The sequence below is a fragment of the Sceloporus occidentalis genome, unplaced genomic scaffold (genome assembly GCF_023333645.1).
Source record: "Sceloporus occidentalis isolate IW3139 unplaced genomic scaffold, rSceOcc1.0.p SCAF_3, whole genome shotgun sequence".
Taxonomy (NCBI): Eukaryota; Metazoa; Chordata; class Lepidosauria; order Squamata; family Phrynosomatidae; genus Sceloporus; species Sceloporus occidentalis.
The window spans coordinates 70,579,371-70,594,491 of NW_028316983.1; the positions used below are offsets into that span (position 1 = coordinate 70,579,371).

General features: G+C 39.4%; 1 protein-coding gene across 1 annotated transcript in view; it reads left to right on the forward strand.

Moving 5' to 3' along the window:
* KDM4A (lysine demethylase 4A) overlaps positions 1–14,645 on the forward strand; it is a 35,603-nt gene extending 20,958 nt beyond the window's left edge. Inside the window, exons 14-22 of the mRNA XM_089514961.1 lie at positions 2,373–2,568; positions 3,652–3,728; positions 4,230–4,285; positions 5,283–5,391; positions 7,476–7,664; positions 8,153–8,323; positions 9,297–9,416; positions 9,760–9,852; positions 11,442–14,645. Of these exons, the coding sequence (XP_089371087.1) occupies positions 2,373–2,568; positions 3,652–3,728; positions 4,230–4,285; positions 5,283–5,391; positions 7,476–7,664; positions 8,153–8,323; positions 9,297–9,416; positions 9,760–9,852; positions 11,442–11,582 (1,152 nt within the window). The 3' untranslated portion in view covers positions 11,583–14,645. The remainder of the gene's footprint in view (positions 1–2,372; positions 2,569–3,651; positions 3,729–4,229; positions 4,286–5,282; positions 5,392–7,475; positions 7,665–8,152; positions 8,324–9,296; positions 9,417–9,759; positions 9,853–11,441) is intronic.
* The last annotated feature ends 476 nt before the right edge of the window (positions 14,646–15,121 follow it).

Consider the following 15,121-nt stretch of genomic DNA (forward strand, 5'->3'; position numbering starts at 1 on the left):
ACACTGCCAGTTCAGAGCGCTCCTTTTCGGTTTAACATTGGCACCCAGGATATTTACAAAGCTCATAATAGTAGTTCTAGTGGCCACTCATTAGTCAAGGGGGGCATGGCTCTCTTGCCTTTTAGCTCTGTCCACTCATACTTGTCTCATGCTCCCAGTACTTCTTCATTTTCTCAGTCAGGGTCCCATATTGCATGCAGTTCCAGAATGGCTGTTTATCTTCCTATCAGTTGAGCAGAGATTATACGTAAGACATAGGGTGGTTAAACACTCTTCTAGTTTCTAGATGAATCTCTGCTCTCAGAATCTGTGAGACAGCCTGGAAAGCCTTTCTGAGGTGGTTCCACAGAAATACTATCTCCCCCTAAACAGCAAAAAGTAAAGATACATTATAGTTCTTACAATCAGGTCTTGATATGTGGGTTAAACTAAATACTCTTCGTCACCAGGCAGTGGCATCCATGTTAGTTTCATCCAATCTATATTCACTTTCAACCAATCCTTGCATTAAAAGTTTTCTCAGAGAGGCAGTCCTTCTCAGCCCCCTTGTTATACACAGATTTCCCTCCTGCAACCTCCACAAAGTGCTCAAAGCCCTGTCTAAACCTCCCTCTGAACCACTTAGATCAGTTCCACTCAGAATCCTTGTGATCAAGACCCTGTTCCTGGTTGCTCCCACTTCAGCTAGATAGGTTTTGGAATTTTCTGCACTGTATGTTCCTCCAACTTGCTGTTACCTCACTTTCTCTGCCTCACTTTGAACCACGGGCGGGTTACAGACCGCCATAAAGGACATCCTTAGGAGTCCCATTTTGAAAAAGGGGCGTCTCTTCCAGACGCCCCTTACCCTATCACGGACAGAGTCCATGACAAATGGCGGCAGCCGTTCCACACGGCTGCTGCCATTTTGACGTAGCGGACGCTCTGCATCCGCACGTTGCACAGCGGAAGTGACACCGCGAGTGCGCCCTTTGGCACTCGCGGCGCCTCTTCCGGGGCCTGAGAAAGAGCGCAATTTCCGCTCTCCTCTGCAGCGTCCGGGAGCTGCGCCGTTTAAAGGCTGCGGTTCCCGGACGCTGCAAGCGGAGGCGGAGCCAGACCGCCACTTCTTGGCGGTCTGTAACCCACCATAGAGACTGTACGTTCCTCCATCTCACTGTTATCTCACTTTGTCTATCTGTCTTTGAACCATAGAGACTTTGTTCATTTTGAACCATTCAGTAGCACCAACTAGATGAACAAAAAGCTCTAAAACTATATATCAAGTGTACCAAGCTGTTTAGGAAATCAGAGGCTCATTTTGTTTCCTTTCTTACCATCTCACTGGGAATGAAGGTATCCTCTGCTGACCAGATGGATTAAGGTTTGCATCTTTCTGGCCTGTGAGAACTTGGGGCTTCCAAAACTACAAAATGTAACAGTTCACTCAACTAGATCGGCATCCACATCTGTCTCTTTTGCTACTAATGGTTCCCTAGGGAAAACTGCTAAGCAACCCCATGGGCAGTGCCGTCCATGTTCACTAAGCATTATAAACTAGAAGAGTCTGTTTTTGTAGAAGGGGTACCACAACAAGTGGTACTTACACTAAAATGCATTCTTGCCACTTCCCACCCTAATATCCAGGTCTGCTTGGGTAGATCTCATTAATGGATGGCTCCCTTTCCACCTGCTGAGAATGACACATTGGAGGACTTGAAATCCATTCTTGCCAAAGAGCCATCTGGCCCCACCCTGGATGGCAAGATATCAATCTTTTTTGGCCATGAGCAGTTTTTTTTATACATTCCTGGGTCTTGTGAAATAACTGAAAGGGGAGGAGAAGACAAGGACTAATAGGGTTATTTTAAAATCACTTGATACCTTGCTAGTCTGGGCAGTGATAAGAATTATCCCATTAGAAGATAACACTTACATAGCTAATGTGGATATCTTTAATTATTGTGCACTTATTATTTTGGGGTTGCTGTTATAGTATTTTTAGGAATCTGTGTTAAAGTACATATCAGACAAATGTGTTGTAAACATTTTACGCTTTATAGTGTAAAATGTAGCGTAGGTAACCTTTTTCAACCCAAATGCCAACTTCCAGTTTAGAAAGGTCAGAGGTTGGATTCCAAAAGCGTTTAAGGCTAAAGTTACAGGAAGAGATCAAGGATAGTATAGGTGGAGTCAGATTTGGATATGTTGCTTGTTCTCCTTAAGACTATTACGAGAATAAAAAAACCTTTTCCAATTTTTGCACTTAGACCATGATAGTACCAGATAGCATGCATACAGGTTATATAAGGATGCAGTCTTTTTAATAGCTGCATTTTAAGTTCCTTACAAAGCTATTGTGCTGTAAAATGCATTTTTTTTCTCACTGGCAGGCAGATTGTGGAGGCCAGAGTTCACAGGCAGTTCCTGATGCTGCTGGCAAGATGAGAACTAAGCCATTGATTCCTGAAATGTGTTTTACTACCACTGGTTGCAGCACAGATGTTAGCCTTTCTACCCCTTACTTGGAGGAAGATGGCACCAGTCTTTTGGTTACCTGCAAGCGCTGTCGAGTCCGTGTACATGCCAGTGAGTACTATGCCTCATAGGTTTGGCTATTCATTGCCAGTATATTACAGGTTTTCTTTTTAAGCTTGGAAGAATACTGAGCAAGACTGGTGAGATATTGAAGGAGCTGCATTCTTTAGACTGCCATGACTTGTGTAGGCAGCAGGGTGATCATAAATCTTGTTTTTGCATCAATTAAAGGGGAAATTATCATGAAATCTCTTATCTGTGCACTAATAGAATTTCAGTGTATCAAAGAAATTAAGATATGTCAGATACAAAAAATACTTTACACTCCCTACAGTTGCTACGACTGGAAAATTTGATACTGAGCAAGTATGAGAAGTGAAGCAGGAGGAAGGCAGCTAATGGACAGTAGTGATATCAGCTGCTGTTAAAATGACCACAGTAAATTTCATAATTCACACTTGGCATGTCATAAATTAAACCACTAGAGATTGGGATTTGGAACTGCAGTACAGCAATATTGCTTGTAGTCTCTTGATATCTAAATTTGGTCAACTACTTTGAAACAGAGGTGGGAATCATGCAGCCAGCTGTCCTCATAGAATCATAGAATAACATGTTGGAATGTAATTCCCAACATTCCTCGCCATTGGCTATGCTATTAGTACTCTCAGGATTGAAACACAGTAAAATGTGAGGATCCCATGATTACCACTCTAATACAGCATGTTAATCTGATAACGATCAGTGATAGATCTGACCCAGTATGACTTTTCTTACTTGTCAAATGAATGTTGAAAAAATTGAGACTTGATATTCCCATGTTTAAATGAAGGATGAAAGTATGACTAGATCAGTAAATGCTTTTTGACAACTAAGGTGTGAATGGATGGTAAAATGGCACATTTGATGCTGCCTCAGCTCATATTCTGTACTGTTCACTGTTTTGTTTGTCTATTACTCTGAAAGCTAATTCAGTGAGGGGCAGTACTACAATAATCAGTAGTCTAATGTGTTAATAGTAAACTGCTGAAACAATATCAAATCTTGTGAGGGAAGAGATAAGAACTCAAAAAGAGCAAATAAACAAACAGAAGCTTGCAAAGTATGTTGAAGTTTTGTTCATTTCTCTGTTAGGTTGTTATGGAGTAGCGCCTGAGAAGGCAAACGAAGACTGGAAGTGCTCTAGATGCAAAGCTAACGCTTTAGAAGAGGTAATGCCTTGTGCTCCCTAATACTCTCTTGGACACATATATGGATTTCAACCTATTTTTGTTGGAGCCGAGATTAAAGTAATGTTTACAGCTGAAAGAAGTCTTTTGTAATAGATGCATGTACATAAAAATGCTTCACTAAAATTAAAAGAGAAGTCTCCATATAAGCCTATGATTTATCTCATGTCATGAAATGGATTGTTAAAATTGTATCCAGGAAAACTGCAGTTTAATTTTCATACACATGCACTAGCGCTTAGATGCAAAAGTTCACTTAAATAGCTCTATTACGTGTTGTTCATCTTCAGTATGTTAGACAGAGTATTTCTTCACAAATGAAAGCACTTAACACACCATAATTAACACAGTCTATAGCATCAGAGTACATTTAGAAAGAATGGGAACATTATTTTACAAAGGATGAAGGTGAGATTTTGAGAGCATCATGTTGATTGAATGTTTAATTTTGTAGTGGTAAAATTGTTCTTCCTTCTCTGTCAGGATTGCTGTTTGTGCTCACTTCGAGGAGGTGCACTTCAAAAAGCTAATGACAACAAGTGAGTCTCCAGCAATAATCAAGAAAGCAAGGTCTTTTTCTTAGAATGCATCAACTGTTTACTTAATATCAAGCAACAGATTCAGGAAGGCCATGGTCCTTTTTGGTGTGTGTGAGCAGGAGTGCCATGGGTTGAAGGGACACATTAGTCCTTCATAGGACTTTGGAAGACCATACTTCTGCTCATAGCACTCTGCTGTGCAGTGATCCCTGAAATAATAATGGGAATATGCTTGGAATTTCTTTGGTCCAGAATGCCCCCAGGGCAGGCATGGGGAAGTTTTGCAACATCTGTACCCTGGGCTGCGTTAGGTCAAGGGAAGGCCCTTTTTTAAACAGGAAGTAAACCTGAGCATATGTGGGGGGCTATATAAATCAAAGGGATATGGGGTGATGCAGGAACCTCAAAAACAGCCTCGTAGCATGTGCAGCTTACAGTTCACACTTTCCCCATCTCTGCAGTAGGGCTAGTTAGGGGGAAGCTTATACAGTGGGCCATTCATATTTGCTGGGGTTAGGCACACAGGAGGACCCCTGTGAAAAATGGAAAAAACACATTTTTTAAAAGGGTTTTTTTTTTAACCTCAGTTAACACCTCTAGTAATCTAGATCCTCTAGTGGAACTTTATGATCACCTTTAATCTATGGTCTATGGAAATTGACCAGACAATCACACTGAAAGACCTAAAAGGGCCTAGAGAAGTGTTCTCTCTAAGAATCTCTAGGTCTTCCAGTGTGACTCTGTGTTCAGCTGCTGGCAGAAGTTAACAATAGAGTTGGGCTTGAGGATCTAGAGATTCCTAGAAAGAACATATTAAACAAAGCCCCAAAAGTCAAAGCCACAAATATGGAGGGCTGACTGTATTTTGTATTACAATCTCTCTCTCTCTACTTCATTACTATCAAAATTATTTCATTACCTGCAACAAAATTGTTTCATAAGCATGTGCTAATGCCTGCTGTTGGTTTTTTTTTTTTTTTTTTTTTTTTTTGGTCAGGTGGGTCCATGTTATGTGTGCTGTGGCAGTTCTAGAGGCAAAATTTGTAAACATTGCAGAACGCAGCCCAGTGGATGTCAGCAAAATACCATTGCAGCGCTTCCGACTGGTAAGGAGGCAAATTATTCCGTTTCTTTGAATCGACATAGGTTTTTATGGGATTTGCTTATCAGAATTAATCGGTTGATACAGCATGCTAGATCAGGAGGATCAGACAGTTTTATACCAAATAAATAATGACACTAAAGTAAGGTATGAGAAGCAGCAGTTGTAAATGTAACACTTGGTATATAGTGTGCCTCTGTGTCTAGGGTTGCTCTCCAGATGGTATTGGACTGCAAGCCCTAGCAGCCCAAGCCAGCATAACCAATGGTGAGGAATGCTAAGAGTTGTACTGTAGTACAAAACCATCTAGAGGGCTGTGTGATTCCCATCCGTGTTCTAAGTTTGTGTTTCTTTGATCTGCAAAATAGTACTGTAAAGTAGGCAGGTGTCCGCCTTATGGTTCATGTAGGTGGTTAGAACTACGGCATGAATTTGTAACTGTTAACCAGTCTGTTAAACTCTATAGTTAGTTAAGGGTTTTCATCAGCATACAAAGCCTGAATCTTTATCATAAAGTTTTAACAATATTTTTATCTTGTGAACTGCCTTGGGTCCCTTTCTGGGAGAAAGGTGGCATAAAAATGAAATAAATAAACAAACAAGGGCTCGTCCTATCAGTGTATTGTAAAAGCTGCTGCTTCAAGAAGCCAATCTTTATGGTCCCCTATTTCTGTGTTCCTTAAGTATAAGTTCATTAGTGTTATATATTTGTTAGCTCTTCTTGGTAATTTTCTATGTATGCTCTTCATTGTATGCTGCAAAAAAAAAAAAATGTTTGGTACATTTGTGTTCCACCCTCCTTTCATTAATCTCTGACATACTTACTATCATATGTCAGTCACACCTCCTTCACTTAAACAGAGTTGTTGTGTTGTAAACCTTATGATGATTTTCTGGCCCAAATGTAATCTGTTGGGAGAATTTTCAAAACTGTAAATAAGTGGAATAAATAAATAAGTGGAAATATCTGGAGATCTATAGAGAACTAGGTTATGCGCTAGTTGAATATTGTAAATGGGTGACAAGCTAAATATCATTAATGATCTGAGTCTTCACTGGTTTCTAGAGCAATAAGATTCATTATGGTGTAGTGGTTTGTGCTTTGGACTATGTCTCTGGGGACCAGGGTTTGAATTCCCATTTGGCCATGGAAACCCACTCATTGACTTTGGACAAGTCACAGTCTCAGCCTCAGGAAGGCAAAGTCAAGCTTCCTCTGAACAAATCTTGCCAAGAAAACAGCATGATGAGATTGTCTGAAAGTTGCCATAAGTCAGAAATGACTTGAAGGCACACAAAGTGTTCACTTAAAGGAAATGTCTGGTTGTTGTGGAATATTACTATATGCCCTTTTAATAAACTGAAGCATAAATTCTACAAAAATCACATCAGGACTCAAAGATGAGCATTCTTGAAATGTAGTCCTTTCACCTCCTCAGGTGAAAAATATATACAGAATTTTTTCAATGTGAACATGTGGAGAAAAAAAAAGTGCCTGGAAAAATTTGAGGAAATTATCTCTTAATGACTCCTTACCCAAGTATATATCCAGTGAAACTGGGATTATTATTTTTTTAAAGAAAGGTGTCCATTTTTAGTGTTAAGAAGGAAGAGATGGAGGTAGTTCCTGACCTTCTCCAGCCACTTCATTGTTATGTGTATTTTCCCCCTTGTATAATTTAATTGTAATGTATAGTATTGTTGTCTTCCACAACAAGCAGTACATTTTCACATATAACTGGCATGCTACCAGAATTGGGCCTTCCTGCAGTTTAGTGCCACCCCTATCATCACTTCCCACACTTTGGCACTAGGTGAGCAAGGTGAGAGCGGTATCATTATGATCCCTTTAGTCACACTTACATAAGAGCTTGGGGGGGGGGGAGTCTAGCATTTTCTAAGAGTGTCTGCAAACCAGTCTTCTGTGATCTAAATTCACAAATAAATTCACATCATGACCTCAACTTCAAAAATGTAACATCTAGATTAGAATTCACAATGACTTCCTGTTTATCTAGTTACCTAGACCAGTTGATAACTTTTGAATGAGAACACTGTGATTGCAATACTGAATTTACCCATTCACAGAAATGTGTCTTCTGCAAGAAGCGACGGAAGAGAATTGCTGGCTGTTGTGTGCAGTGCTCTCATGGCCGCTGTCCTACATCCTTCCATGTCAGTTGTGCACAGGCAGCTGGAGTCATGATGCAGCCCGATGACTGGCCATTTGTGGTCTTCATAACTTGTTTCAGACATAAGATCCCTTCCCAAGCAGAGGCAAGTCAGTTTAGATTTGGCTAATATTTTTTGCATGTATGATCTATTACTTGTAAAAAATCTTAATCAGCCTAGCTGGCATTAAAAATCAGAGCATCACATAAATCAATGCCAGTTTTATTTCTGTATTTTTGTTCACAATTGAATGGGGGGAAAAACCTTTGATTTTATAATGTTCATATATTAGTAAAGATTTCTTTTTAATAAGATCATGCTGGCTATGATCTGGTTCTAAGTGCTCAGGTATGCCGACTTTTATGGGGAAGGGGAAATGCTGAACTTGGAGTTGTGTAAAAAGTTGATGAAAATACTCCCACTTGTTCATTGACAGCTTTGGGAAGATTATCTTCCTTTTGCATATTGAAAATGCACTAGAAGCATATTGTTTCCCAAGCAAATGTGCACTATCTTGGGGATGCTTAGGAGGTTAAACTATCTAGATTTTTTTCCAGTAGAAGGCATCTGATTGTAGCTCTTCTCCTCCTCAGAGAGCCAAAGCTGCTTTACAGGATCTTGCTGTGGGGCAGGCAGTTATCAGCAAGCACAAGAATGGGCGTTTCTATCAGTGCGAAGTGATCAATCTGACCAAAGAAACCTTTTATGAAGTCAACTTTGATGATGGCTCTTTCAGTGATAACTTATATCCAGAAGACATTGTGGTATGCTATGTAATAAGGGAATTGTTCCCCTAGAGGGTGTGTTGTTCAAGGGAATATAATCTTACATGGAGTTTGTTCATACTCTTGAAGTGCTGCTGTTCTAGTCGAGAGAACTTTCTATAAAGCAGAGGTGGAGAATGTGCAATTCCGTAGTTACATGCAGACTCCATCATCTTTCTGTGAACCTGTGTCTGCTTATTTTTTTTAAAAAAAAATGGGTTTTTAAAAAGCCCACAAAATGCTATCAAATGCTACTTTGAATGCTGTTACACCTTCAAAAACCCAGCCCCCAGAATTGATTGTTGCCATAAACTAGCTGAAAAATCCAGAAGGGGAAATTGGACATGACTTTTTCATTGAACATATGGTCATGTGGCCAGATATGTGGAAAAAAATCACACACGCACAGAGTTCTCACTTTGGGCTTCTGGATGAACTCTCAATATAGTACTTAGGTTGCTTGTCTCTTATATAATAAATCTATTCCCTTTGTCTCCCCCAGTGGGCTTGTTAGGAGTCCTTAGCACCTTTCTTTAAAGAGGCCAAATAATATCAGATGAAGAAGATGTGATGTCAGTATGAAACATGAGATAATGGTGTTGTTTGTTCTTAATATTTAATCTTCAGCAGTATCATCAGTACAAAGATATTGTATAGATATACTCCTGTTGTGATTAATTGGTGAGAACTAGACCCATAATTTGCGAGTAGACTGAAGTTAGAATAACTTGGAAGTAATTCAAGAAGGATGTTTTCCCTGTAACATGATTACATAATGTGATTACTGTTAATTGGTATTTCCTGATATCCCTTGTCTGAAAATCTGTCACTTCTCTTTTTTTCTTTCCTAAAGTGCATACATCCACTCAAATGGTAACCTTGTGCTGGATAGAATACTCCAGATAATATTTCTTCAGCTATTTTTTTCTGTAGCTAATTTTTACTCTCCCCCAATTTTTTCCCATGTGGACAGAGTCGAGACTGTGTCCAGCTGGGTCCGCCAGCTGGAGGAGAGGTTGTTCAAGTGAGATGGACAGATGGACAGGTCTATGGTGCGACATTCGTAGCCTCGCATGTCATCCAGATGTACCAGGTAAAGGAATAAAAATAAAGGGATTTAACCTCTGTCTACTCTCTCTCTATCTTATAATATGTTTTTCATGATCAACCTGAGAGTTTTTTGACCTGCTCAGTTTAGAAATCTCTGATCTGTATGATCATGCCAGATGAAAAGCTAGAGTTTGCTGGTGTTGGCAGAGAAGATCCACATCAGCTTAGTGTGATTGGATGCATGCAGATTCCATGCTTGTCTGCTAGAATTGTACTTGACAAAAATATTTTTGGCTATCAATAAGAAGATGGGATAATGGATCCCAAGAAAGAATGAGGCATGGCAGTGCTGTCTGTAATAGCTTTCTTCTTTTGGGGGAGTTTAGGTTGAGTTTGAAGATGGATCCCAGTTGATGGCAAAGAGGGATGATGTGTACACACTAAATGAAGAGCTTCCCAAGAGGGTCAAATCAAGACTGGTAAGTAAAGAAGCAGGGGAGGTTTCTAACAGAGAAACCGAAATGAAGCCTTTAGTATTAGGTTTATCATCTGTGTCTGGGATTGTTCTTTTCCAAGTGCCTCAAAGGCACATGGTGGCATACATCAGCTGAGCAAATAGGATTATCTCTCTGCCAAGTGCAGTAGTAACTCTAAAGAGGAGATAGCAGATAATGGAGTACAGTTGAGAAATCTTAAGGTATTTTTAATCTTTCCTTGCTGGAAAACCACTAGTTAATGTACTCAGTTAAAAACCTGTGTACTTGGCTGAAATGTGCAGGCCATTTATGGAACTACTATAGGGGAAAACTGAGAGCAGGGCTTTATGTACTTCATGCTAAAAATAATAAAAATGTCTCTGTTAAGAAAATCAGAATTCTGTGTTAAAAATCAGATTCCTATATCCAAAATACTTGTGTGTGTTCTTTTTCTATATCATTTAATGTATTGCTGCTAGTGAAGTAGAGCTGCTAGGACCTATATCAGGCACTGATATCCTGTCTATTTACAAAGTTCTGTGGCTTATAAAATTCCACATCGTTTCTAGCTCTAAAACTATGCAGGGAATTCTCACCGATGTATAAGCACTATGAACTTGTTTTAATGAAAGTTGAGATTTTCAAGATGCTATATCTTGCACTCTGTTCTGAACTCTCCATTTAAGAACGGAACATATTCAACTCTGACTGGAAGAAGCATAAGTGCACATGTGACTCTTGTTCCTATGGGTCTCGGGATTCACAGTCCACATTGGAGCACATATTCTTCGTGTTATACAAACACATGTATGTACTCCAATTGTGACTGTGAATCTTGAGACCCACAGGATACAGCATTTTAATATTTTCCTATGTACAATAAAGATATTAAGTACATATAGATTTTTAACATCTGTTTTAGATGAAGGAGGCCATTGCTGTATTTGGTACTTGAGATGTAGTTATATAAGATTGATTATTGCAGTTGTATGTGTGTATGTACCTTCAAGTTGCCTGTTGACTTTTGGCAACCCCATGAATTTCAAGGGGTTTTCTTAGGCAAGGAATATTCAGAGGTAGTACATCTGGTATTCATTGGCGGTCTCCCATCCAAGTACTCACCATGCTTACCTTCCAAGATCAGACAGGATCTGATGTTTTAAAGGTATTTAAGCCATGTCATTGTTTTTGTGTGCCTTCAAGAGTTTTGACTTGTGACGGCCCTGAGGTGACCCTGTCATTGGGTTTTCTTGACAGGTTTCTTCAGAGGGGCTTTTTCATTGCCACCCTCTGAGGTTAAAAGAGTGTAACTTGCCCAGGGTCACCCATTTAGTTTATATGGCTAGTCTCCAGAGTCGCAGTCCAACATTCAAACCACTACATCATGTTGGCTCTATGTCATTGTTATTTTTAAATTTTCTTTCCTAACTAGCTCTCACATTTTAGTGGGAAGGAAACTTAATTGGCATTTCACGCGTTGCACTCTGAAAATCATGGAATTGCTGTTTGTGCAAAATTCATCCAAAGCTGGTTTTGTCACTGTTGTCCTTTATAGGAACAATAAAAATTGTCATGGTTTTGATTCTTTCCAGTCTGTTGCCTCTGACATGCGCTTCACAGAAATCTTCACAGAGAAGGAAGTCAAACAAGAGAGAAAAAGACAGAGGGTGATCAACTCACGTTACCGGGAGGATTACATTGAACCTGCATTGTACCGGGCCATTATGGAGTAGAATTGCAGTTGCCACCTCCAGCACTCCAGCACAGCAGAGGCCAAACAGTCAGTCTTCACATCCAGATTTTATGTTGGTTTTTTGAGATAAATGTACTTGATTCTGCAGCACCTTGACAGCAGTTGTCATATAATGGAATGGATTTGACTTTCCTGATAGACTCCAAGTCTAGAACATAGGAGCACTTCTCTGATTTCCTGACCCAGTTGACTCACACCAGCTTCATGGCTGCATCTTTGGCAGTGAGTTTCTTTATGCATATAAACTCTTCTCTGCCAGAAGCATATCTTTTGAGTACCACCCCATGGAACAACCCAGACAGCAGCAGTTCTCTGTATACACCCCCCAAAAATTTCTCCTGGATTGAAATGTCTGGTTCTGGGAGTGTTTCTTAACTCATCTTGCCTGCAGAAAGCTGGCAGTGTTACTGGTGCTTGACAATGAATTCCCTTTTTATATTTATAACTCTGTTTTTGTCATGAGCACGTGTTTTTTCAGTGTCGCCTTCCTGAGATAGAGCTGAAGAAAGGAGAGTGATATGGATTAAGTTTCTTAGTTCCAACTTCCTGAACCTTTGATCCAACTTTTGTCCCTATTTTATATTCAGAGACTTATTTACTCATGCGTTTAATTGTAATAGTATGTGCCTATGTAATAGGAAACTGTTTGGAGCCATTTAGCATCGTGCATTCCTCAGGCAAGAGAATCCTGGGAAGTGCCCTCCTTAAGGCAATAAGGACTGCAGAGATTCCAGAGCCACGTGTCCCATGCAAGGCCACAGGTTTGGTCCAGGTATGCAGCAAAGATACTTTGGAAAGTGATCAGTTTCATCTCATGGGCAGTGGCTCTAGTTTAGGGGATGACTGAGAACAACGAGAGTATTCATAAAATGTCAAAAGTCAGCATTACTAGTATTTCCGTTCAGAAACACTGTGCTGCTTTTGTCCAAAGCCACACTGCTAAGAATAGCAGTATAGTATATATGGATTTACTTCTGTCCTCTTTGGTGGAAGGCCAAGAGGTATAATTTCAGGGTTGTATGGGCTTCTTTGCTATGTAGCCTTGGGAGAAATATTCTGTTCAGATGTGTTACAGAAAAAGTGCAAAGTTTGTTTTCTAATTATAAATGTGCCCTTGTAGCCTTTGGCCATACCGTCCTAGAAATGTCCCTAGTATATGATCTTGAACATAAATACACCTGTTCACCACTTGCCTTTTAGCAAAGGGTGTGGTGCTCTCCTCGCAAGGTATTTTTCTTACTGTATAATGATACTTTGTAGCATATTTCTAGGGGGATAGGTGACAGTGATAGCCAGCAGACTATAGAGGTCTGTTTAATTAGTAGTGGAGGTGGATAAGGCCACTGCTTCTAGATTAGCTGTGCTGAAATCTAAATTGTAGTTTCTAAAAAACAATTAATTGAGCCAAAATTTGACGGAAGTTGTTCTTCAGTCTACAGCTACAATTAAGTCCCATTTTATCTGGCTCTTTTTTTACCTTTAATGAGTTGGACTCATGGATGCATCCAGAACAAGAGGCGATATACAAATGTTAGTAATCAGTGTTGACCTGTGCTATGTATTATTGTACAGTTTGAGCTGGTCATTTTTTCTAAGAGTTGAACCTCTTTAGAAGCACAATGTATATGAGCCTTTTTTGAAATACTATCTGTAACACAACAGATGCACCATCATGCACATCCTGAAAATCATAAAATAATTGTAAGTGAGAGTTAACATTTCACTTCTATCTGTGGCTGCCTGGTTGGCACCACCTCAGTTGAATGAATCTTGCTCTGTGGTTATCGTTCTGTTCTCTTCCTCTCTTATCTTGTGCTTTGTCCCATCATATGGGGCTGGTGGGCATACTTTGGGGGCACTTTGGTGTTGGGCAAAAGCCATGTCAAGTAATGTATACCCTTCAACAGTATTGCTCTGATTCCCTCAGGTATGTTTTTACTGATTATCAAAGACACATTATCTGGAACTGGAGGCTATTGTTGTTCCAGCTGGCATTTCCAACATCCTGAGTCAGGAAGGATTGTGTTTTCTGGACATCTTGCTGAGCAGCATTTAATTTAATTACACAACGTGAAATGCATTGAAATCCTTCTGTTAGCCTGTTCTTAAACGTGCTTCATTTGTCATTTTGCATCAGTTTCAGGAATGGGTTTTTGTGTATTTATATTAAAACTGAATCATGACTTTATAAAACAAAGCACCAAGAACTATTGTTCCAAATTATCTTTGAATTGAAAATGGGCATATATCACAAAGATAATACATATTTGGATTATAACTGTACTGTGGGCCTTTGTATAGGTTTTTATGAATCCATATGAGAGGTTGAATACATCAGTATGAAATTTTTCATCTTCTGGAGACAACAATATATTAGTTTGCTACAGGATTAGTGTAAATCTTTAAGAATTTAAATATCGTGCAAACAATATGCAAATGCTTATACATAGTAGGTGATCCAACACACTTTGTAAGAAAAGTCTAAAAGTCCTGTCTAGAATTCACCAAAAGCCTTTTCCCCTCCCAAATACCCTTTTCTCTCTGAAGAGTGCATTTACTTCTTTCATTCAGATCACTGAGCTGAATTTCACTTGAGTCAGACCACAAATAATAATAATAGCAAATCAAGTGTGTTTTTCACTGGTTACTGGTTGTTGATTAATTTTATATCTGATGCAATAATGGGAACATTCCTCCTCCTTAATATTTTAATAGGCTTTTAAGGAGTTAAACTCCATTATCTTAGCATCTTCCCCCCCCCCCCCCGCCCCCACACATATATTCAGCAAACAGCCCTGAATTAAAATAGAGCGAGTGCAGCATAATAGCAAAGAAAAGAATTCTGTGAGATAGATGTTATCTTCCATGGTGCCCCATCTCTAAAGTGGACTCCAATTATTTCTTACTTATTTGAAATTGTACTGGTTTTGGAATGCCGATGTGAGATGGATACAATATAGGCAGCTTTTATGTATTGTTTTCATCTTGATCTAGTAATATAATTTTGGACTAGACTCAACTGATTAAATCTGAAACACTTTAACTTTGAAAGCCTTATGTCTTCAATTGTAAATCTGATAGCTTTCCCTGGTTTTTCCTCTTTTTTATGTGTGTTGGTTGTCCTAGTGACATGGTGTTTGGTCACGGTTCACTTTTAATAAATAGTGTTTCTCTCCCCTCCCCTCCCACCAGACCAAGGGCCAGTCCAGAGTTTCAGTTATATATCAGTTGGTTCAATTCAAATTGGTCCTGTTTACACTTTGACAAGTCTTTTGCAAGTTCCTGATTTAGCCTCACAATTCCTGATAGGCAGATTGATTACTGTCTCCTCACATGGACCTTAGGATGTATGAATGGAGAATGAGAAGGAAGTTGTAAAAAGGGATAATTTCTTCCATTTACTCAGCTTATCACCTTGAGCATAGAAGATGCATCAAACAAACAAAAAACTTCCATGCAGGAGTATAATCTAGAAACTAAATAAAACTAAGAGCCGGTACAGACGGCCCTAAAAGGTTC